We start from the raw sequence: 22,001 nt of genomic DNA on the forward strand, positions 1-22,001 counted from the left end.
TGGGAGATGTGCCATTAGTATACTTAGACGCTGAAGCTAAACACATCTTTAATTAAAAGGAACAACATTTAAAAATAGAAAAAAGAAAAACCTCCAATTTGTGCCTATTGTATAGGAACACAAATACGTTATATGCTGTTTCCATGAGAAACACCTTGGCCCTCCACTAGTTGGAAGATTGCCTGCTTTCCTGAAATGCAATGTGAATGAAGTATCTGCTCAGACTTCACTAGGGGTGGGAGGAGCTTTGGACATGCTCCGGAAAGTGCACTGGCCTTGGCACGTAGGAGCCCTGGCTGCAGCTCTGGCTCTGGCTTTCTCCTCTTCAGCTCTCAAAGCCTCTTCATACCAGGATGCGAAGGCACTGGACTTGGTATCACTGACATTAGCCCCAAACTCCCAGATTCTTTTATATATCTATATCTATCATAGAAGCATTCCATATTAGTTTACAAACATCGTGCTCATTCTTTTTTATACCTGTGTAGTACTCCACTCTGCGGATATATCATGTCCCTTCAGTTAACATGTTCATAGATATTTAAGTGTTTTCATATGGTTGTGGATGTCTCTTCAGGGTTCATTTCTGAAAACTCTAATTACTGGCTCAAATGTAAAAGCGTATTTAGTTTTCTGATAATACCAAGTTGTGTTTAGGCACTAATCTTATTCTTTGATATGTTGCTGTCAAAGCATGAGATTAGTACATTCTCTAACACTATATACAAGAATAAACTGAAAATGGATTAGAAACCTAGATATGAGTGGAAACCATAAAACTCTTAGAAGACACTATGAGTGAGACACACTTTGATATAATTCATAATAATATTTTTTTGGATCTGTCTCCTAAAGCTAGGAAAATAAAAGCAAACGTAAACAAATGAGATGTAATTAAAGGTAAAATCTTTTACATAGCAAAGGAAACCATCAACAAAATGAAAAGCCAACCTACTATATGGGAGAAAATATTTGCCAATGTTATAACCAATAAGGGGATAATATTTGAAACATATAAACAGTTTATATAACAGTTTAAAATAAACAATCAAGAAAAAGATGGGCAGAAGACTTACATACACATTTTTTCAAAGAAGACATACAAATGGCCGAGAGGCACATAAAAAGATGTTCAACATCGTTAATCATCATATGAATGCAAATTAAAACCACAATGAGGTATTATCTTATATCTATCAGAAGGGCTATCATCCAGAAAGAACAGAAGTAACAAACATTGGTGAGCATGTGGAAAAGATCTGTACACTCTTGGTGGGAATGTCAATTGGTGCAGCCACCATGGATAACAGTAAGGAGGGTCCTCAAAATCTAAAGCTAGAACTACCAAATGACCCAGCAATCCCACTCCTGGGTGTATATCTGAAAAAAAAATAACCCACTAATTTGGATCGTCTCCTTCAGGTACTCGATGCTTGTCTGAGTCTAAGGGTTTCCACTGCTCATCTCCCCTTCCCCTCCAGCCTCATCTACTCCCTGCTAGTGACCCCACCCCAGTCCACCCTCCCTGTTTATTAAGAAGGCACCTGTGTCTGGCAGAGCCAGTGTGAGATGAGGAGACAGTCCTTCCCAGCCACCAGAGAATCAAGAGTTTTGGCCGGACCTTTGAGCACACACTGAGACAGTCAGGAGTCAGACAAAAAGCACAGACTATGGCGCTGAAATGGATGAATAAGGAACTTAGTGATGTGGCCGGTGACCCTCCAGCACAATATTCTGCAGGTCCAGTTGGGGATGATACATTTCATTGGCAAAACACAATTATGAAAAAGAAAGGCAGCCCATATCGAGGCAGTGTATTCTCTGTGACAATTCATTTCCCTAAAGGCTACACGTTCACACTACCTAAGGTTGCATTTGCAACAGAATCTATCATCCAGACATGGACACTAATGGCAGCACTTGGTTCAATATTCTAAGATCACTGTGGTCTCTTGCTTTCATGATTTCTAAAGTTCTGGTATCCATTCGTTCCCTGCTATGTGTTCCGAACCCAGATGACCCCCTCCCCAGTGCCAGAGGTTGCTCAGGTCTTTAAAACAGACAGAAATAAGTACAACAGAATTTTTCAGGAGTGGACTCAGAAGTATGCCATGTGATGCTACCTTAAACTTAGAATAATCGGCATTAAAGCTTGAATAAACTTCAAATTACAGCTAAAAATGAAAAAAAAAAACACCCCACTAATTCAAAAACTCCACGCACTCCAACGTTCATAGCAGCATTACTGACAGTTGCCAAGGTACAAAAGTAATCTATATGTATACAACCTACATATACACACACTCACAGACACACACACACACGCATAATGGAATATTACTCAGTCATTAAAAAGAATGAACTATTGCCATTTTTCAACAACATCTATGGCATTGGAGGGTATTATGCTATTAAGTAGTAAATAGTTGGAGGGTATTAATGAAATAAGTGAGATAGAGGAAGACAAATGCTGTATGATACCACTGACATGGAGATTTTGAAAATAAAGCAGACTAGGGAAATGAAGGAGACTCACAGATATAGAGAACAAGCTAGTGGTTCCCAGTGGGGAGCGGCAAGCAGGAGGGGAAGGGCAGGGCCAGAAGATTAAGAGGTGCAAACTAACATGTATAAAATAAGCAACAAGGATATATTGTACAACAAAGGGAATATAGCCAATATTTTATAATAACTGTAAATGGAACATAACCTTTAAAACCTGAATCACTTTGTTGTTCACCTGTAATTTATAAAATATTGTACATCAACTATGAAAATGAAGTGAAAGTATTAATTGCTCAGTCTTGTCCAACTCTTTTTGACCACATAGACTGTAGCATACCAGGCTCCTTTGTCCATGCAATTCTCCAGGCAAGAATACTGGAGTGGGTAACCATTCCCTTCTCCAGGGGATCTTCCTGACCCAGGGATCAAACCCAGGTCTCCCGCCTTGCAGGCAGATTCTTTGCCATCTGAGCCAAAAGGGAAGCCCACATCAACTATACCTCACTTTAAAAAAATCTATTTTCTCAGGAACTTTCACATATACAATACAGTATTATTAACTATGGGGTTCTCTAGTGGCTCAGCAGTAAAGAATCTGCCTGTTGATGCAGGAGATGAGGGTTCGATTCCTGGGTTGGGGAGGTCCCCTGGAGAAGGACATGGCAACTGAATCCAGTATCTTCGCATGGAAAATTCCATAGACCCAGGAGCCTGTTGAGCTACAATCCATGGGTTTGCAGAGAGTAGGAAACCACTTAGCGACTTAACAACAATTATTAACTACAGTCACCATGCTGTACATTACGTCCCCAGGACTTCTTTATTTTGTACATGCAAGTTGTGAAAGTTGATGCTGTTTGGCCACTCACACCCATTTCATCCATCCTCCAACCCCCACTTGTGGCAACCACCAATCTATTCTCTGTGAGTTCATTTTTCTAAAATTTCACATGTAAGTGAGATTATATAGCATTTGTCTTTGTCTCACTTATTTCACTTGGCGTAATGCCCTCAAGGTGCATCTGTGTTACTGCAAATGGCCACATTTCCTTTTTTTCCTTTATTGGCTAAAGAATATCTGAGTGAGCATCAGTGTGTGTGTTTGTGTCTGTGTGACATTTTCTTTATCCATTCATCCATTAATGACAGTTATGTTGTTTTCATAATTTGGTTATGGTAAATGTTTCAATGAACATGGGGGGTGCAGATATCTTTTCCAGGTGTTGGCTTCGTTTCTTTCAGCTAAATTTCCAGGAGTAGATTTGCCAGATCGCATGGTAGTTCTATTTTCAATTTTTTTTATGAGCATCGATACTGTTTTCCATAGTGGCTGCATCAATTTACATTTTCATAAACTCACATTTTCTTTAATAAGTATATCCTAAATGCAAAAGTTATATATGTTTCTAAATTTAAAAGGCATATATCTTTAAAATTTAGAAATGAGAGACTGAATACAGTAAGCTAGACCCATAACTGAACCACTTAAAATTTTTTTTCTCTTCTTATCCTAACTTAGTGTGGAGTTTTTCACATTACCAAGGATATCCCTATTCCAATGCCATGCAATCTTGCTCTGGACCACACAGATGATTTAAAAATTTTCAGTTTGTATTTCAGAAAGCAAAATTCTTATTTCCAAATCTGCTAAACAGCAGTAAGTATGTGACCTGTGTCATTCACAAGCTTATGTTCTGAATCTAAATAAACTTTCTACTGAAAAGAAAATCACTTGAAAATTACCACCCCACCACCACAAGAAAAGGGTAAGTCGGAAAGTTATTGCTGCATATCAGGAACACAGGCTGACAGGCTTTTCTGATTACAAAGTGAAGAACGGATTCAGACCACACTAGGGCTGGGGTGAGTGTCTGGATGCGGCCATGGAGTGGGCACTGGCCGCAGAAGGGCCATTACTGCCCGAGGCAGAAGTGCCAGCCCTGGCTGCAGCTCTGGCCCCAGTGCTCTCTAGTTCCTCTCTCCAAGCCTCCTCATAATGGGGCAGGAATGCAGTGGGGACCTTATCGTTGGCCTTGGCCAAAAACTCCAGGACTTCCACCTTGCTGGTTTCCATAAGTGCTCTGGGACCCCACAGGAGCGCTCTCAGATCCCCCCACTGTGAGGGGATCATGGCCAGGCAGTGTGAAGAGAAACAAATTGACAAAATGTCAGCCTCAGACTGGGAGGAGTGAAACATTATGGACTCTAGAGCAATGCAGACCAGACTTTACACTCAGTCCTGTCACTTTATCAGCCGGAAGTTCTTTCTCTGCTAAGTCAGTTTGATAAGACTTGTCTTACAGAAGTATCTTGAGAGTCCCTTGGACTGCAAGGAGATCCAACCAGTCCACCCTAAAGGAGATCAGTCCTGGGTGTTCACTGGAAGGACGGATGTTGAAGCTAAAACTCCAATACTTGGCCTCCTCATGCGAAGAGTTGACTCATTGGAAAAGACCCTGATGCTGGGAAGGATTGGGGGCAGGAGAAGGGGACAACAGAGGATGAGATGCCTTGATGGCATCACCGACTCGATGGACGGGTTTGGGTAAACTCTGGGAGTTGGTGATGGACAGGGAGGCCTGGCGTGCTGCGATTCATGGGGTCGCAAAGAGTCGGACACAACTGAGCAACTGAACTGAAGTATCGGAACATATGTAGCTTGTGTAAAGTGCTTGGCACTGCAGCTGGCAATGTTTAGGTCTTATGACGCTTATTTTCACACCAGAAGAAAATCTATGGGAATGTCTACCTTCATCTATGGGAATTTTGCTTTATCCAGGAGAAACTAGAGACTGTGTGGTCTCCTAAACAAAGAAAGCTAAGTCAATCAAACTGCTGCTTAGCAAGAAACCCTATGGCTTCCCCGGTGGCTCAGTGGTAAAGAATCCACCTGACAAGCAGCAGATGCCAGTTCAATCCCTGGGTTGTGAAGATCCCCTGGAGAAGGAATTAGCAACGCACTCCAGTATTCTTTCCTGGAAAGTTCCATGGACAGAGGAGCCTGGCAGGCTACTGTCCATGGGGCCACAATGAGTCAGACAAGACTTAGCAACTTAACAAGTAACCCTAAGTAAATTTTCTCTCAGAGAATATGTTATTGAATTTAGAGGCAAGTATTTTACCAGGATGCAACTGAAAACCTTATAGAATTCATGTCAAGGGCCAGTAATTCCCCTGCCTCCCAAAGCCCTCCCAACTAAACACGCCGATTTTCACGTATTTCATCACCACGAAAATCTAGCCCCTCTCAGGAGGTCTACTAGATTGCACTCGATACACCCTCATGTTTGGAGTGAGCTGGGGCTCCTTACGTTCAGGGCCCAAAGAGCCATGAGAGTGATATCTCAACATCCCATCACAAAGAAGACAATAATATGCATCAAAAACCTGGTTTGCGGACTGTGTTCACCTGCCCTGGGGCAGGAGCAGTGGACACCTTCTGTTCTTTCCCCAGATGGAGATTCCCTCTGGCTAACTCACAGTCTCAGGGTAACTGTTCAGGGCAGCTCCTCATTTCAGTCTCGGCCTCCCAACTTAGAGGCCCCCCATCCGGGGATCTGGGCCCGGCTCAACATCATCACAGGCTCATCCATCCCACCACGCAGCCAACTTAAAATGACCTCCCAAGAAGGAACAGGAACGCAAAGATGTATATTATGATTAGCTTTCCAGCGCCAACTTAGCCTCTCACTACTTAAAAGGTTGGGAGTATTGGTCAAATGCAGATTGAAAAAGTTGCCTCTGACCTCACTAGGGGCCGGAGGGACTGCTAGACATGACCTTGGAGCACACACTGGCCTTGGCAGGACTACAAACCCTGACTGCAGCTCGGGCTCTCTCGTCGTCCTCGCTCAGACTCTTCACAATGGGGTGGGAAGGCACTGGGGATGTTACCATTGACCTTGGCCAAAGTACCAAACCTCAAAGGTTTGGTTTGAGAGAATCAAGGCTGAGAGAATTTACACCTCACTGCTCTCATCCCACCTCCCTCCCCAGTATCCTCCCTGCTTTTTCTCACTTGTCTTAGATCATCACACCACCTTCCTTATGGAATCACTGCTCATATACTCAAGACATCTACAGGCAGGTGCAGGGTCTCCTTTATCTTCACAGCACCCCCACCAGTACACAACCTTCTGAAGAGCAGATGCTCAAGAAAAGATGGGAATAAAGGAGACACCAAGCAAGGAATGTAGTTTCTTATTGTTTGTTTTTATCGGCATTCTTGAATAAGCTAAGAACATCTAAGTGCGTATCATTGAATGTTACAAAGAGAACAACAAAGATGAATAAGAAAAATCAAAACTCGACTACAGCTTACTCCGTTTTCATTTATTTTAAAACCACAGCATTTTTTCACATGTCCAAGAAAATTCCTATTCCAAAGCTATGTTATCTTGTTCTGGATCCCAAAAACATGCAAGGATTTTCTGAATTGCACTACACAGTACCAAAACTCTTATTCTTAGATCTGACAGACAACAACAAATGTGTGATCTGTGGCATTCGTAACCTTGGATTCTGAATCTATGTAAACATTCTAGGAAAAGAAACAACATTTGAAAGGCAATAGTGTAAAACAGGAACACAAGGAAGATACATATTATGACCTTTCCAGCCCCACTTTAGCCTCTCACTACTTAAAAGGTTGGCAGTATCGGTCAAACAAAGTGAAGAAGCTGCCTGAGAACTCACTGGGGGGTGGAGGGATTGCTGGGTGGAACCTTGGAGCAGGCAATGGCCTTGGCAGGAGCACGAGACCTAACTCGAGATCTGCCTCGGGCTCTCTTTCCCTCTTCTCTCAAAGCTTCCGCATAATGGAACGGGAAAGCACTAGGGATGGTACCATTGATCTTGGCCAAAAACTCCAGCACCTTCATCTTGTTGGTTTCAGCGTGGGTTCTTGGGCCCCACAGGAACTCATAGCTCAGGGGATCGCTGTCGGGAATCTGACGATACACCAGGTAGTTCTGCTGTACCAACTCTTCCGTGATGAGCTTCCTGGGATCCCCAAAGATTACATGCTGCTTTCCATCATAGATGCCCAGAATATCCAGGAACTCCAAGACATCAGCCTCACAGGTGTGGTTGCCATTCAGGTAGATCACACTCAGCAGAGGCATCAGAAGCCCATTCTTCGGCACCCTCAAGTTGCTGCTCAGCACCCCATCATTGATGAGGCCTACCTTGCTGACCAGGGTATAGGAGTAACCATTCGGCTTGACTTCCTTCAAGTCAAGACCAAAGGTCAGCTCCATGCACTCAGCTGCTCTCCTGAGGATCTCGGGGAAGCGTGTCTTGTACCTTTTGTGAAAAAGCTTCAGCATATCTATCTTCCTAATGGGCTGTTTCATCTGAAACTTCTCTAGCATGAAATGCATCAACACCCCTGCCTTCTTGGTCAGAGGATCTGGGGGAGCGGTCTTAGCAGACGTTGAGGCCTGGGAAGAATATGTACGTTCCTTAACTTGGCGCCTGGCACGTACTTTAGATCTTGGGCCCGAAGCCCCTGCAACAGAAGAGCTAGTGGCTGCAGCTCCCTGAGGCTTCTGACCCGCACCAGCAGCGGGGGAGCCTGGGGGAGTACTCCCAGAAGTAGGGGTGGGGGAGGCAGTGGCCTGAGCATCCCCGAGATCCTTGGTCTCCATGCATGCCTGGTGGCGTTTCTCTCGCGCACGGTGCTTGTACTTCTGCCCCCGAGGCATGACTATCTGCAGGCACAGCAGGCAGGGGACCGGGCAGGCTAGTTAGTAGGTGATGCTGGAACCTGGAGAAGGGAAGATGAGTGGATGTGAGCTCCTTCAGCAGGGAGGGAAGAAGGCTGCTGTGCCCATTTCCTCCAGGGCCCTGCTCCAGGAACTGCTGAGCTCTTGTTCTTGGTCGGCCTATCCCCTGAGAACCCGGTGTAAGAAGTGAGAGTGAGCGAGCCTCAGGCCACACCCTGCCTGTGGCTGCCTGTGGTGACTGCAGGTCCTGGGTGGCGGGGCCCTCTCTGGGTCCCTTCGTTCACACACACAACTGTCACATCAGCTCTTAGTAGAGCCGGGACCCCTGCCGTGTGCCGCTTGAAAGGTGATGCCTCAAAGCTCCCTGGGACCCATGAGAAGGAACCGAGTCGTGGACACTGGCGGGGTGGATGGCACTGGCAGTTCTGGGGGCCTGCTCTAGTCCTGAACTCGTTGGTTCTGCACCATTCAGGGTCCTCATCTTGTCAACACCAAGGGTGTGGGCCCCTCCCTCCTGCCTCTGGTGCCGCCCCTTCAGGTGAAGAACCTCATCTCCCTTAGAAATGATACAAAGAAATGAGGGGCCTCAGCCTCTCAGCTGGTCATGATCTGGACCTTCAGAGGCTGAGTGGAGGATCAGGCAAGACTAGTGGTTCGTTCGATTAGCTGGAAGGGGGAGCGTGCTATCTTCAGTCCTCATTCGCCGTCCCCACGTTGACTGCTGGGAGGATCTGGGGGCTCCTTGGTCTCCTGAGTTGAGCACCTTTCCTCACAGCAAGGCCTACAGCTGCCTGAGATCGAATGGGGGAAGCCACGGTGCCCTTACCTGGCCTTACTGCCCACGGGGTCTGGGGCCTGAAGAGCTGCAGCAGGAGGTTGAGCCCCTGTAATGTGTGCTACTCGTGCAAGGTCCCCAGATTTTACTCAGGGGAGGGTCTAAGATTCCTTCCTCTGCTGATACTTTAGACTAAGGTGCTCACTTCCCTGTTAGCCGTCAGTGAGGCACACTTCTGCCCGCCATGTACGCCTGGTGGTGCCAAGGAGTAACAGTGAGACCGGAATTCTGGGAGTTTCCCAAAGTCCTCAGCATCTTCTCTGTGAGTCCTGGCAAATGCTAGAAATTCTCCCTCTGCTGACCTGAGCATGCTGAGGTTCCCAAGGTGAAGAAAGTGCGACCCACCCCCAGTCACCCCTGTCGCTGACCTCCCTGGGACGGCAGCAGGGGCTAGACTCTGTGGGACTCTACTGTTCCGCCATCACTGGCCCCTTTCGTCCTCACTTGGATGTGATCTATGCTCCTCCCTTTGTCCACGCTGACTCTTCTGGCCTCAGATGAAGGCCTACATCTCCCTGAGTCCCTGGGGCTGGAAGTGAGCGGTGACATCTGGTGACCTCTGCCTGGGGTGCCCCAGGGCTGACAGGGGCTGGGACTTTGTGGGGCCCCACTGCTTTGGGTAGGTGCTCATCTAAGTCATCTCTCTGGGTCCTTACTGTGACTCTGTGACTCCTGGCAGGACCGGGAAATCTCTGTTTTGACTTGAGCTCTCTCCCCTCCTATTAAGGCCCCCATCTCCCTGAGACCACTAGAAAGCAGCGACACTTTCCCGATCTCTCTAGCTACAGCTGTGTGTGGACTCCTGATGCTGATAGTCAGGAAGAGATTCTGCACTGCCCTCTGTTGTCGTGAGGTCGGTGGGTGGTCCCCTCAATTCTTAGGTCCTCTCCTGGGCTCCTGGTACTAGCTGCAAATGCTCCAGCGGTGGACCTGAACCCATACTCCCATCAGTGAAGTTCCTCACCCCCCTGAGAGGCTCTGGGCAGAAGCGAATGGGGGTCATCTGGTCTCCATGCCTGGGGCTCCCAGGTCTGAGAGGAGTGATGCGACTATGTGGTTCACTTCCTTCTGGGTGGGAGTCTCGCATGTTCATTCAGTGGTACCACTGTCATGCCTTTTAGGAACCGGGTTTCCTCCCTATGTTCAATGAGGCCTCACCCATCAGACCCAAACCCTGATGTCTCTGAGACCATCCTTGAGGAAATGAGAGGGCACCTCAGCCTGAGAGCTCTAACCCGGCGTCCCAGGGCGACGGCAGAGGTGGCAGTCTGTGTGGGCTCCTCTGTTCTGGGGGTGTCAGTTGTCTCGTCCCTCACATAGAATTGGTGCCTCAACATCTGTCATGGCCTGGGAGTCCTTGTTTTCTGCTGACCTGGGCAGCCGGACCTGAAACCAAGGCCCTCATCTCCCTCGGACCCCACAGGCGGAAGTCAGGGGCACCAGAGCTGGCCAGCTCTGCCCGGGATCCCCCGGGGCTGACAGCAGAGGCGGCATCAGATGTGGCTCTCTCTACCGTGTATGGATCTTCTCCTCGACTCCGCATCCTTCCTGGGACTCTGTCTTCTGCCGACCTGAGCCCAAGACCCTGTGAAAAGGTCCTCACCTTTCCCGGACCCAAGCTGACAGAGTGAGCCACATCCTGCCAAAGCTGATTTGGGGCTGTGCCACTAACCACAAGGGTGGGACTCTCGATCCCCCCAGTTTTGGAGTCAGGGGCTCCCTGAGTCCTCAATCAGGATTCTGGGAAGGGTTTGGGAGCCTTCCCTCTGCTGACCCGAGTCTACATGCCCCAGAGCAAAGCTCTCACCTCCCTGAGTGGCTGGAGGAGAAGCTGGGGCTCCATATCCAGCTACCTTGTTTGGGGATGCCCAGATCTGAGAGCTGGCTGTTCCTTAGTGCAGCAATCCGCTTGGATGCCAGGTTGGCTGACTAGCACTGAAGGTCCTAGCTTGACTTCTAAGGCTGAGACTCCTCCCTATGCCTATCAGAGTTACCTTATCTATCATTCTATGTCTTTATTTATTTACCTTTCACAACCACTGCTTTTATTATGTAACTGGTAGTTTCTGCATCTTAACCTTCCTCACCTATTTCTCTCCTCCTCCACACCCCCAGTCCTAACCCCCATTAACCTCCTGGTTTTTCTCTCTTGCGTCTACAACTGTTTCTGTTTTTCAGATTCCTCACAGAAGTGAAATCATACAGTATTTCTTTTTCTCTGACTCATTTCTCTTAGCATACATAATACCCTCTACGTCCATATCCTTTTATATAAAGGCCTTTCTCTACCTGAATGTCCCTTAGGCCCAACGCCCACCATTCCCCACACACCGAGCAAAAATGACAGGTGCTCTCAGCCTCAATTACTCTATGGTAATTTGGACCCCTATGGTAGGGGTCCAAACCTTCCCATTCTAATGCCTAATGATCTGAGCTGGAGGGGATGTAATAATAACAGAAATAAACTAACAATGTAATGCGCTTGAAGCATCCTGAAACCATCCCCTTAGCCTACCCCACCCTACCCTCATGCCACCCCACCCTCCTTTATCCACCCCATCGTGCCCCATGCCACACTGCACCCCACCCCAAGTAAAAACTGTCTTCCTAGAAACCGGCCCCCCGGTGCCAAAAAAATTGGGGGCCACTACTCCAGGGCACTGCAGCATTGGTGGCAGGAAGGGTTTCTGTGCAGCCACCACTTTGGAAGGGGATAACCCTGCGAGCGCTGAAAGCCCCATCTTTTCACCTGTTGAGGACAAGGCCACTCCCAATGCATAGAGTCCATCCTCTTTGAACAAAGCCGCCCGACGCGCCACCGACCCTCCACGTAGCGACTACAAGATGGCTCCTTGGCCCGCAACTCAGGACAGGGCGTGTTACACTGCAGATTGCAGGGGTGGGAGGCGGTTGGGTCACTTTTCTTACAGGGAGGGGTTCGGAAATTCACTTCAGCTACACTCAGGTCCTCATCTTGGCTCCGGACGAGTCCGGTACACTCGATCTCCACTGAACAGACGCTGCAGCTACCAGGCGCGCTCCTCGCCTCCAAACCGGAAAAGGAGGGGCGCTGCGTACGGTCGTACGTGGGGTCTCCCAGGGGAAGGGCAGGGACAGGGGCGGCATGCTACGGGAACCCGGTAGCTCAATATTCATCCGTCCCTGGGTCCTCCTTGTGCAGTGTATCAGAGCCCAGGCCGCCTCCTTCTATGGACCCAAGTCCTCCAGCTCCCAGACAAAGCTCTCGCCTTCACAAGTCCCTGGTGGTGGGAGTCAGGACGCTGCTCTGATCATCTCTGCTTGTCAGGCGGGGGCGCCACTCTGTGAGCCTCCCTCCCTCGTTGTGGCAGAGACCCTCTCGCTAGCACGGATGGTCCTCACCTTAAGTCCGATTATGGCCAAGATGCCCTCCTCTGCAGATCTAGGGTCCGATTCTGCTAGAGGTGGACCTGCCCTCCCTAAGATCACACAGGTTGAATGAAGAGACCACTCAGAAGTAGCTCTTCTGGGTCTCTCAGGGCTAAGAACTTACAGAAATCTGTTTGGCTCCCTCTCCTGGGGTCCCCTCTAACACTCAGCATCGCATGTGAGATCCTCCTGGGGTTCAGGTCCGTCCCTCTGCGAAACTGAGGCTGATCCTATTAGACAAAGGCCTCATCTTGCTGAGACTTTCCAGTCTGGAATCAACCTGACATCTGTGCCCAGAGCTTCCTGGGGACCACAGCGTCAGATATTTTCCAGGGCCTCGTTTTATAGCGTGTGGTACCATGAGTTCACTTTCAGGTCCTCACATTGACTCATGACTAATCCTGTAATTCCACTCTCTGCTTTATGAAGCTGCTTGTCTTATATCAAGGTCCTAGTCTCCTGAGAATTCCAAGTGGGAAGTCAGAATGATCCTCATGTGATCGTAGACCATCCGGGCCTGTGAGAACAGACAGTGGGGATGCAACTCTAGTCCTTTCATATTCCTTTTGCTCAGCATAGTCACTACATCTACCACATCCTGGGTCTCTGTTTTCTACTGATCAAAGATTCCTCTTCTTAGTCTTTGAATGAACACTATATTCCGTGGTGATTGTCTCCTCAGCCCTCCTTCATGGAGGTTTCCATATCAGCTTCTGTCTTTTAATTAAAGGCTTCCTGGGAAATGCATATTCCTACAGACATTGAACAGTTAACCTCTAGCAAATGTTGGAGAAAACAGGTCTTGGTCCAAAAAGTGATCTAAGGTTAGGAAAATGCAGCAGAAGTCAAGAAACTCAGGAAAGATATTATGCTGTCAGAGAAAATGAGCTGATATTCCTTCTTTTCAGCCAGATTTAGAGTGTCTGCTTAGTAGCTCAGTCATATCTGACACTTTGCAACCCCGTGGACTGTAGCATGGCAGGCTCCTGTGTCTGTGGGGATTCTCCAGGCAAGGGTACTGAAGTGGGTTGCCCTCCTCCAGGGGATCTTCCCTACCCAGTGATTGAACCCAGGTCTCCCGCACTGCAGGCAGATTCTTTACCATCTGAGCCACCAGATTTAGGGTAGTTTTAAAATCTTTACTTTCAGTACCCTCCTGTTGTTGGTCCAGTGGTTAAGACTCTATGCTCCCAATGCAGGGGGCCCAGGTTCGATCCCTGGTCAGGTAACTGGATCCCACATGCCACAACTAAGAGTTCATGTGCCACAACTAAAAATCTCACATGCCACAACTAAAGAGCCTGCAGACATGGCAACAAAGATCCTGAGTGTCACAACTAAGACCAAGCATAGCCAAAAAATAAATTGACAAAAATATTTTTAGTACAAATAATAAAATATTTACTTTCTACATAGAAGGATAGCACCAGATAAACTTGTAAGCCCTTGATCACTTGAGGGTGTCTGGGTTTGCACATGCAGATGATCATATGGTTACTGAGCATTATTATCTGTTTGTCTCCTTTATTTATCACTCTTAATTATTTTGATTATGTGTTATGGGGCAGTATTGATCAGATGGGAGTTTGGGGAAGAGTGGATATGTGTCTATGTATGGCTGAGTCCCTTCACTGTTCACCTGAAACTGTCACAATATTGTTAATTTGCTATTCTTCAACACAAAATAAAAAAATAAAATTAAATAAAACTGTACAAGAGGTGTCAGTTCAAAGCCTGGTTGGGGAATTAAGATCCCATGTGCCGCATAGCAGATCAATTGATCAAGAAAAGATCATCAAAGAAAAAAATGATGGGGATCCATGAAAGAAATAATTGATAAACTAGATACCATTCCCTTTAAACTTCTGCTCTGTAAAAATACACCATCAAGAGAACAAGGTGAGCCATAGTCTGGGAGAAAATATTTGCAAAAGACATATCTGATGAAAGCTCTAATCTAAAATATACAAAGAATTCTTAAAATTCATAAGAAGAAAACTAACATCTAATAAAAAATGGACAAAAGATAGGAATAGATACCTCACCAAGGAAGAAACACAGATGTCAAACAAGCATATGAAAAGGTGCTCCACATCATGTACATTAGGGAACTGCAAATTAAAAAAACAAGCAGATACCACGACATGCCTTACAGAACGGCCAACATCCAAAGGACTGAAAACACCAAATGCTGGTAAGGATGTGAATCAACAAAACTCTTATTCCTTGGTGGCGGTGATGTAAAATGATAGAGCCACTTTGGAAGACAGTTTGCAAGTTTCTTAGTAAACTAGACACATTCAACACTGCTGGTAGGAATATAAATTGGTACAGCCAGTATGGAAAACAGTATAGGGGTTCCTCAAAAAATCAAAAAGGACACATAATATTTTCCACAATTCCACTACTATCCAAAGGAATTGAAATCAGGACCTCGAAGAGAGCTCTGCATGCCCATGTTCATTGCAGCACTATTCACAATATTCATGACAGGGAGGTTGCCTACCTGTCCAGTGACAGATGAATGGATAAATAAGTAAAATATACATACAATGGAATATCATTCAGCTTTAAAAACAAGCTAAGCTCTCCTGTCATGACAGCGTGGATAAATCTCGAGGACATCATGCTAAAGTGAAATTAGCCAGACACAGAAGGACAAATACTGCATGTCCCTTCCATGAGGAGTCTAAAATGGTCTAAGTCAAAGAAGCAGAGAGCAGAGTGGCGGTTGCCAGGGGCTATGGGAGGGTGAATGAGAAGGAACTGTAGACTTAAAAAATATTCACAAGCTAAAAGCTGACAGTTATGCCCAGTGAGGGCAGGGTGTGCCATTCTAGCGGCTTCTGGGCATCATCCCACCTCAGGCGAGTGTCACCCTGATTTCTCAGAAACTCTGTGGATAGAAGGCAACGTGAATAAAACATCTAATCTGCATATTGCTTACCTGCACCCGAACAAGATCTACATGAAACATTCCATGCCAGCTTCACGTGATTTCTGTCTGATTTACTCACAATCCCAAAGCACAGGCAGACCCAGAAAATACTGCAAGTTTGGTTCCCAACCCTGAATGACAGTCAATATCACAATTAAGTCACAAGAAATTTTTGATTTCCCAGTGCCTTCATAAAATTTATGTTTACACTATACTGTAGGCTATTAAGTGGGCAATACCATTATGCCTCAGAAAAATATAGATATCTTAAATAAAAACACCTCTTTGCTAAAAAGAAATTGCTAACCATTATCTGAGCCTTCAGTGAGTCCATCTTTTTGCTGCTGAGGGTGTGAACATTGCAAATGTTATCAAAATGTGACACAGACATGAAGTGAGCAAACGGTGTTGGAAACATGGTGCCAAAAGACTTGCTGGAAGCAAGGTTGACACAAACTTTCAATTTAGTAAAGAAAAAGAACAAAGAAAAGAAAAGCAGTACCTGTGAAAAATAATAAAGCAAAGTGTAACAGACTGAAGTGTGCCTATAAGTGTTAAGGGCAGTTTCCCATCCCAGGCTTTGTCTTTAAACTACGGGGCCCACCATGTGAGCACCTGGTCCCTGGTCAGGATTACCACAGCCTCATCCAGCCCACCATGCACTCAACTTATAGTTGCTTCCCACTGAAGGACTTATACTTTCCCAAGGCCCACCACTACCTTCAGTCAGTCAGTTCAGTCACTCAGTCGTGTCCAACTCTTTGCGACCCCATGGACTGCAGCACGCCAGACTTCCCTGTCCATCACAAACTCCCAGAGCTTACTCAAACTCATGTCCATCAAGTCAGTGATGCCATCCAACCATCTCATCCTCTGTCATCCCCTTCTCCTCCTGCCTTCAACTTTTCCCAGCATCAGGGTCTTTCCAATGAGTCAGTTCTTCGCATCAGGTGGCCAAAGTATTGGAGTTTCAGCTTCAGTCCTTCCAATGAATATTCAGGACTGATTTCCTTGAGGATGGACTGGTTGCATCTCCTTGCAGTTCAAGGGACTCTCAAGAGTCTTTACAACACCACAGTTCAAAAGCCTCAATTCTTTGGTGCTCAGCTCTCTTTATAGTCCAACTCTCACATCCATACATGACTACTAGAAAAACCATAGCTTTGACTAGATGGACCTTTGTTGGGAAAGTAATGTCTCTGCTTTTTAATATGCTGTCTAGGTTGGTCATAACTTTTCTTCCAAAGATCAAGGGTCTTTTAATTTTGTGGCTGCAGTCACCATCTGCAGTGACTTTGGAGTCCCAAAAAATAAGTCTGTCACTGTTTCCACTGTTTCCCCATCTATTTGCCATGAAGTGACGAATTTATCTTACATATCTAAATAATATAAGCAAACCCAAGTATATAACATTAATTTTTAGAGGAAAAGCACAGGAAGGAATCAGATAAATCAAAAATTAACAATCTCTTAGTTATTCATACTCTTTCTTTCTTTCAGCCTTCATTGGTTAAATACAAAGTGCCTACTGTATACTTTGCACTATGTGCAGACTACAACTCGAAATAAGACCAAATATCTGATCATTTCAAAAAAGAAAAATGCTTTATTGAGATGTGATTATCGTAAAAGATCTGTACTAATTTAATGTATACAGCTTGATGTGTTTGGAAATATAGATACACTTGTGAACCAAAGCTACAATCTGTGCCATCAACATGTCTATTACCTCCAAAAGTTTCCTCCTAACCTCTTTATTTATTTACTCATTTATTTTGGGGGAGGTGGGGAGGAACAAGAGCAATTAATGTAACATCTACCCTTTTAGCAAATCTCTAAGTGTACAGTATGGAATGGTTAACTATAGGCTCTATGCTACACGGTACATTTCTAGAAATTATTCACTGTATATAACTGAAAATCTGTGCCCTTTGACAATCACTTCTTCATTACACCTCCTCCCAGCCCCTGGCAATCACCATCCTACTCTGCTTCTATCAGTTTGCCTATATTAGATTCCTCATTTAAGTGATATCATCTATTTCTCCATCTGAGTCTGGATTATTTCACTTAGCACAATGTCTTCTAGGTCATCTCTGTTATTGCAAATGACAAAGTTTCCTTCCTTTTAAGGCTGAATAATACTCCATTATAGGCTTCACAGGTAGCTCAGTGGTACAGAATCCACCTGCCAATTTAGGACACACAGGAGACTTGGGTTCAATCCCTTGATTGGGAAGATCCCCTGGAGGAGGAAATGGCAACCCATTCCACTATTCTTCCCCAGGAAATCCCATGGTCAGAGGAGCTTGGTGGGCTACAGTCCACGGGATAGAAAGAGTCAGACACAACTGAGTGACTGAGAACACACACACACAACACTCCATGATATGTATATACCGTATATTTATCCACTCATCCATCAAAGGATATTTAGGCTGCTTCCCTGTCTTGGTTATTGTGAATCATGCTGCAACAAATATGGGAATACTGATATCTCTTGGAGAGTCTAATTTTAACTCCTTTGGATAGATACCCAGAAGTGGTTTGCTGGATCATATGGTAATTCCATTTTTTATTTTTTGAGGAACCTGAATACTATTTTCCACAGTGGCTTTACCCATTGACATTCTCACTAACAGTATAACAGAGTTCTTTTCTAAATGCTTGTACTTCATCAGCTTACTCTCTATTGGAGAGAGAGCAAGGCAATCAAAATTTCAAATTATTGTTGTGGTAAAAACATTTAACATTAAATCTACTCTTAAAATTTTAGGCACACAGTACAGTATTGTTAAAAACAGGCACAATGTTGCACCGCAAATCTCTGGAAGTTATTCATCTTGCATAACTCAAACATTACACCAAGTGAAAAGCAACTGCCCATTTCTCCTTCCTGTGGGCCCTCTGTGTTTCTATGTGTTTAAAAAATTTTGATACCTCATATAAGTGGAACCATGCAGCATTTGTCCTTCTGTGACTGGCTTATCTCATTTAGAATAATGTCCCTGTGGTTTCTCCATGTTGTCCCATATAACAAAATTTCTTTCATTTTTAGGGTGAAATTATATCTCATTGTCTGTGTCTACCACATTTGCTTTATCCATTTATCTGTTGGTAGAGATTTGGGTTGTTACCATATACTGGCTATTGTAAATAATGGTGCAATGAACACAGGAGTGAAGATGTCTCTTCGAGATACTGATTTCACTTCCTTTGGATAAACAATTGACCCTTGCATCGTGTGGAGTTTAGAGACACCAAACCCCCATGCAGTCCAAACCCCTTGTATTCTTTTGACTCTGCCCACATGTAACTACTAATAACCTACTGTTGACTGGAAGCCTTACTGATAAACAGTCAATGCATATTTCGTATACTATTAGTATTTTCGACTGTATACTTATGCTAAAGTAAGCTAGAGACAACGAAATGTTCTTAAGAAAATCATAAGGGAAAATATATCAACAGTACTGTATTTATCAATACTGCAGGATTACAGCATCCATTTACAAGAATTGTCTGTCAGTACCTACAGCTATATTGTCTTACTGACACAAAAGACTATAGATACAAGACACTATATATCAAAACTGAAAACATCATGTGAAAAGAAATTCATATTTCGTTACAGGTATAATGATTCAACCATTGATCATGAAGAAGAAGAAATATAATTGCTTTATAGTAGCCTAGTGTACTTGATAGGAGTGCTTCATGGTAGCTGAGAATATACACTAATGAATGAATCACTAAAATTTTTTTATATCATACACTATTATGGTCACATTTATAAGAGAGTCCTGAAAACATTGTTACTTTAAGAGAAAACAACTGTGATGACAGGCTGATATGCAGTTTATCCATTCACAAGAGAGAGGTGGGACAGTGGAGAGTAACATAATTCCTTGAAAGGAATGTCATAAAACAGTAAAAATATGAAAACATTATTAATCTTATATTAAATGCCACTCACCTTCTGCCTATGTAATGGTAGGCTATGCACTTCAATACAAGTCTTCCACGCTATGTTCTACAGGAAGATCACTTAGCTGGTGGTGATGATGAAGGTGATGATGACACAGAAGCATCTCATACAGTCCTTGCCTACAGTTATTAGCTCTTAGCACAAAGACACTCACACACATATTCAGCAGATAAGTTGATTACCCATACGGCATGATGATTATTTACTACTCACTGAGTGGAGGTGGATCATCATGAAGGTCTTCATTCCTGACACCTCCTTGCTGAGTAGGCTGAAGAGGAGGAGGAAGAGGAGGGCCTGACCTTGATGAGTGGCAGAGATGGAAGAACAGAGGAGGTGGAAAGGGAGGCAGGAGAAGCAGGCACACTCAGTGTACCTTCATGAAAATACATTGTAATTTTTGTCCAGAGATTTTTATTTTTCATTTCTCTAAAAATGTTTCTGTGTGTTATCAGTCCTCCTTCCACCATTTGCTTTTGTTCCAGTGCCCGTATCATAGAAGGGTCCATGCCGTACAAGAAGTCAAAAGCAGTCTTGAGGACTCAGAACGCTTCTGCCAGATTGTCTAATGTCAGTTTGTTTTCTGGCACTGCTTCTTCTACATCTTGTTCCTCATCATCCAGCTCTGGTTCGGAACCATTCGTCTCCATCAAGTCATATTCTGTTAATTCCTCTGCTGCTCTCCCACCTTTTCATGCCATATCCACAGTCTCTTCCATAATTTCCTTGACTCTGTCACAAATCCTGTGAAGGCATGTGCAACACCTGGACAGTTTTCTTTAGCAGGAATTTATTGTTTTGGGCTTTCTTTTTTTTTTTCTTTTTTTGGTCACAACAATAGCATCTTCATTGGTGTAATCCTTCCAGACTTCATGATGTTCTATCAGGGTTCTCTTCCATAGCATTGGCAATCATTTCCATAGAGTACCATGAGTAATGAGGCTGAAAGGTCCTTTTGACCCTCTGATCTATAGGCTGACTTAGAGATGTTGTGTTTAGAGGAAAGGAGACCACTTTGATGCCTTTGGTGTTGAACTCACGGGGTTCTTGGTGGCCAAGGGCATTGTCCAACATCAAAAGTATTTTAAAAGGCAGTCTCTTACTGGCAAGGTACTTCCTGAATTCAGGGACAAATCACTGACAGAACCAATCCCCCTCAAAGGCTCCTGCTCTCCAGCTTTCTTGCTGTACAACTGAAACACTGGCAGATGATGTTTATTATTTCCTTTTAAGGTTCAGGGTTAGCAGCTCTATAGGTTACGGGAGCCCTGATCATTTGCACAAACACTTGATGACATTTACACAAAATCATAGAATTAGCCTATCTCTTTCTGTCTCAAATCCTGGAGCTCATTTCCCTTCCTTACCAATGAATGTACTTTGTGGCATTTCATCCAGAACAGGGCCCTTTCATCGGCCTTAAAACCTGTCCAGACAGATCTCCTTTCTCCTCAGTGATTTTCTGTTTTAAATTTTATTGGAGCATATTAGATTTACAATGTTGTGTTCATTTCAGGTATACTGCAAAGTGATTCAGTTATTCATATACATATATGCATTCTTTTAGAGAATCTTTTGTCATATAAGTTAACACAGAATATTGAGTGTCCTCCTCTATACAGTAGATCCTTGTTGGTTATCTACCTTATATACAGTTGTGTGTATATGTTCATCCCAAGCTCCTGATTTATCCCTCCCTGCCACGTTTCCTCTCATTTCCTCTTTGGTAACCATAAATTGTCTTTGATATCTGTTCAGTTGGTTTCTATTTTCTAAAGAAGTTCATTCATAAACTTTAAAAAAAAAAACTATTTCCAGATGAGAACAAGGTGGCAGAGGAATAGGTGGACGTGGAGTACATCTCTCTCCACGGATACATCAGCAATACACCTTGAGACACAGAAGTGCATGCAGAACATCAGCTGAGAGTGGACAGGTATACCTGGCCGGCAGAAAAGACTATATAGAACCACAGAAAACTTGGTAGGAGGAAGGAACTAGGGGGGAAAACAGGAGTGTTAGTAGGACTGGACATGCCCTCGGCGGGTGGGGGCACTGAAGCAGGGGTTCGATCCCCACATCGGGGCAACTGTCTGAGTCAGAGGAGAAACATTTAAGGCTGAGAGTGAAACAGCTCGTCTGTGGCAGCCTAAATGGAATGAGAATCAGACAGTCCTTGCCGCAGCCGTACATATCCTGGACTGGGACACAGGTTCCCTAAAAGGCACAGTGGCTGGCAACTGGAGTTTAGGGATTGTGGAGCAATCTCATGGCGAGGGCTGCTGTTGGCCATGGATTGAACAATTGAGGGGATGTGAGAGAGGAGATTGTGGTGGGAAATGCCTGTGGAGGAAAGACAGGCAGCCATGGAAGCAAGGCGATACTACTGAGTCACATGTAGAAGGTGAAGCCATCACCATAGCCTCTCTCCCCCCACACGCCAGCATCGACAGCTAGAGAATAGAAAGGCTGGCCCATCAAATGCCTGATGCACTGAACTACAGAATAGGATCCCACCCAGGGTGCCCCTTTAAGTGCCTGATATGCCGATCTACACAGTAGAGCCCCAGTCCGGGGTGGGGGGGAGGTGGGTGGTGCAGG

At 44.9% G+C, this 22,001-nt stretch overlaps 1 protein-coding gene and 1 pseudogene across 2 annotated transcripts; one reads left to right on the forward strand and one right to left on the reverse strand.

Annotated features, from left to right (window-relative positions):
- Positions 1 to 1,670: 1,670 nt before the first annotated feature.
- LOC145535312 (ubiquitin-conjugating enzyme E2 D3 pseudogene) lies at positions 1,671 to 2,117 on the forward strand (annotated as a pseudogene).
- Positions 2,118 to 6,816: 4,699 nt separating this feature from the next.
- Positions 6,817 to 12,124, reverse strand: LOC145535492 (melanoma-associated antigen B1-like). 2 transcript variants are annotated; one of them, XM_081563931.1, is made up of 2 exons: positions 11,995 to 12,124; positions 6,817 to 8,272 (listed from the first exon to the last, which is right to left on the reverse strand). In XM_081563931.1, the coding sequence occupies exon 2, from the start codon at positions 8,208 to 8,210 to the stop codon at positions 7,197 to 7,199; it is 1,014 nt and encodes a 337-aa protein (XP_081420057.1). In that variant the 5' UTR covers positions 8,211 to 8,272; positions 11,995 to 12,124; the 3' UTR covers positions 6,817 to 7,196. The 2 variants fall into 2 exon arrangements, with proteins under 2 accessions (XP_081420057.1, XP_081420056.1); XM_081563930.1 differs by having other exon boundaries at positions 11,816 to 12,124.
- Positions 12,125 to 22,001: the final 9,877 nt, after the last annotated feature.

The sequence above is a fragment of the Giraffa tippelskirchi genome, chromosome X (genome assembly GCF_054371585.1).
Source record: "Giraffa tippelskirchi isolate mGirTip1 chromosome X, T2T-mGirTip1v1.2.pri, whole genome shotgun sequence".
Lineage (NCBI taxonomy): Eukaryota > Metazoa > Chordata > Mammalia > Artiodactyla > Giraffidae > Giraffa > Giraffa tippelskirchi.

What these genes read in the sequence shown, in the direction of transcription:
- LOC145535492 (XM_081563931.1), bottom strand. Translation starts at nt 8,210, where the DNA reads ATGCCTCGGGGGCAGAAGTACAAGCACCGTGCGCGAGAGAAACGCCAC.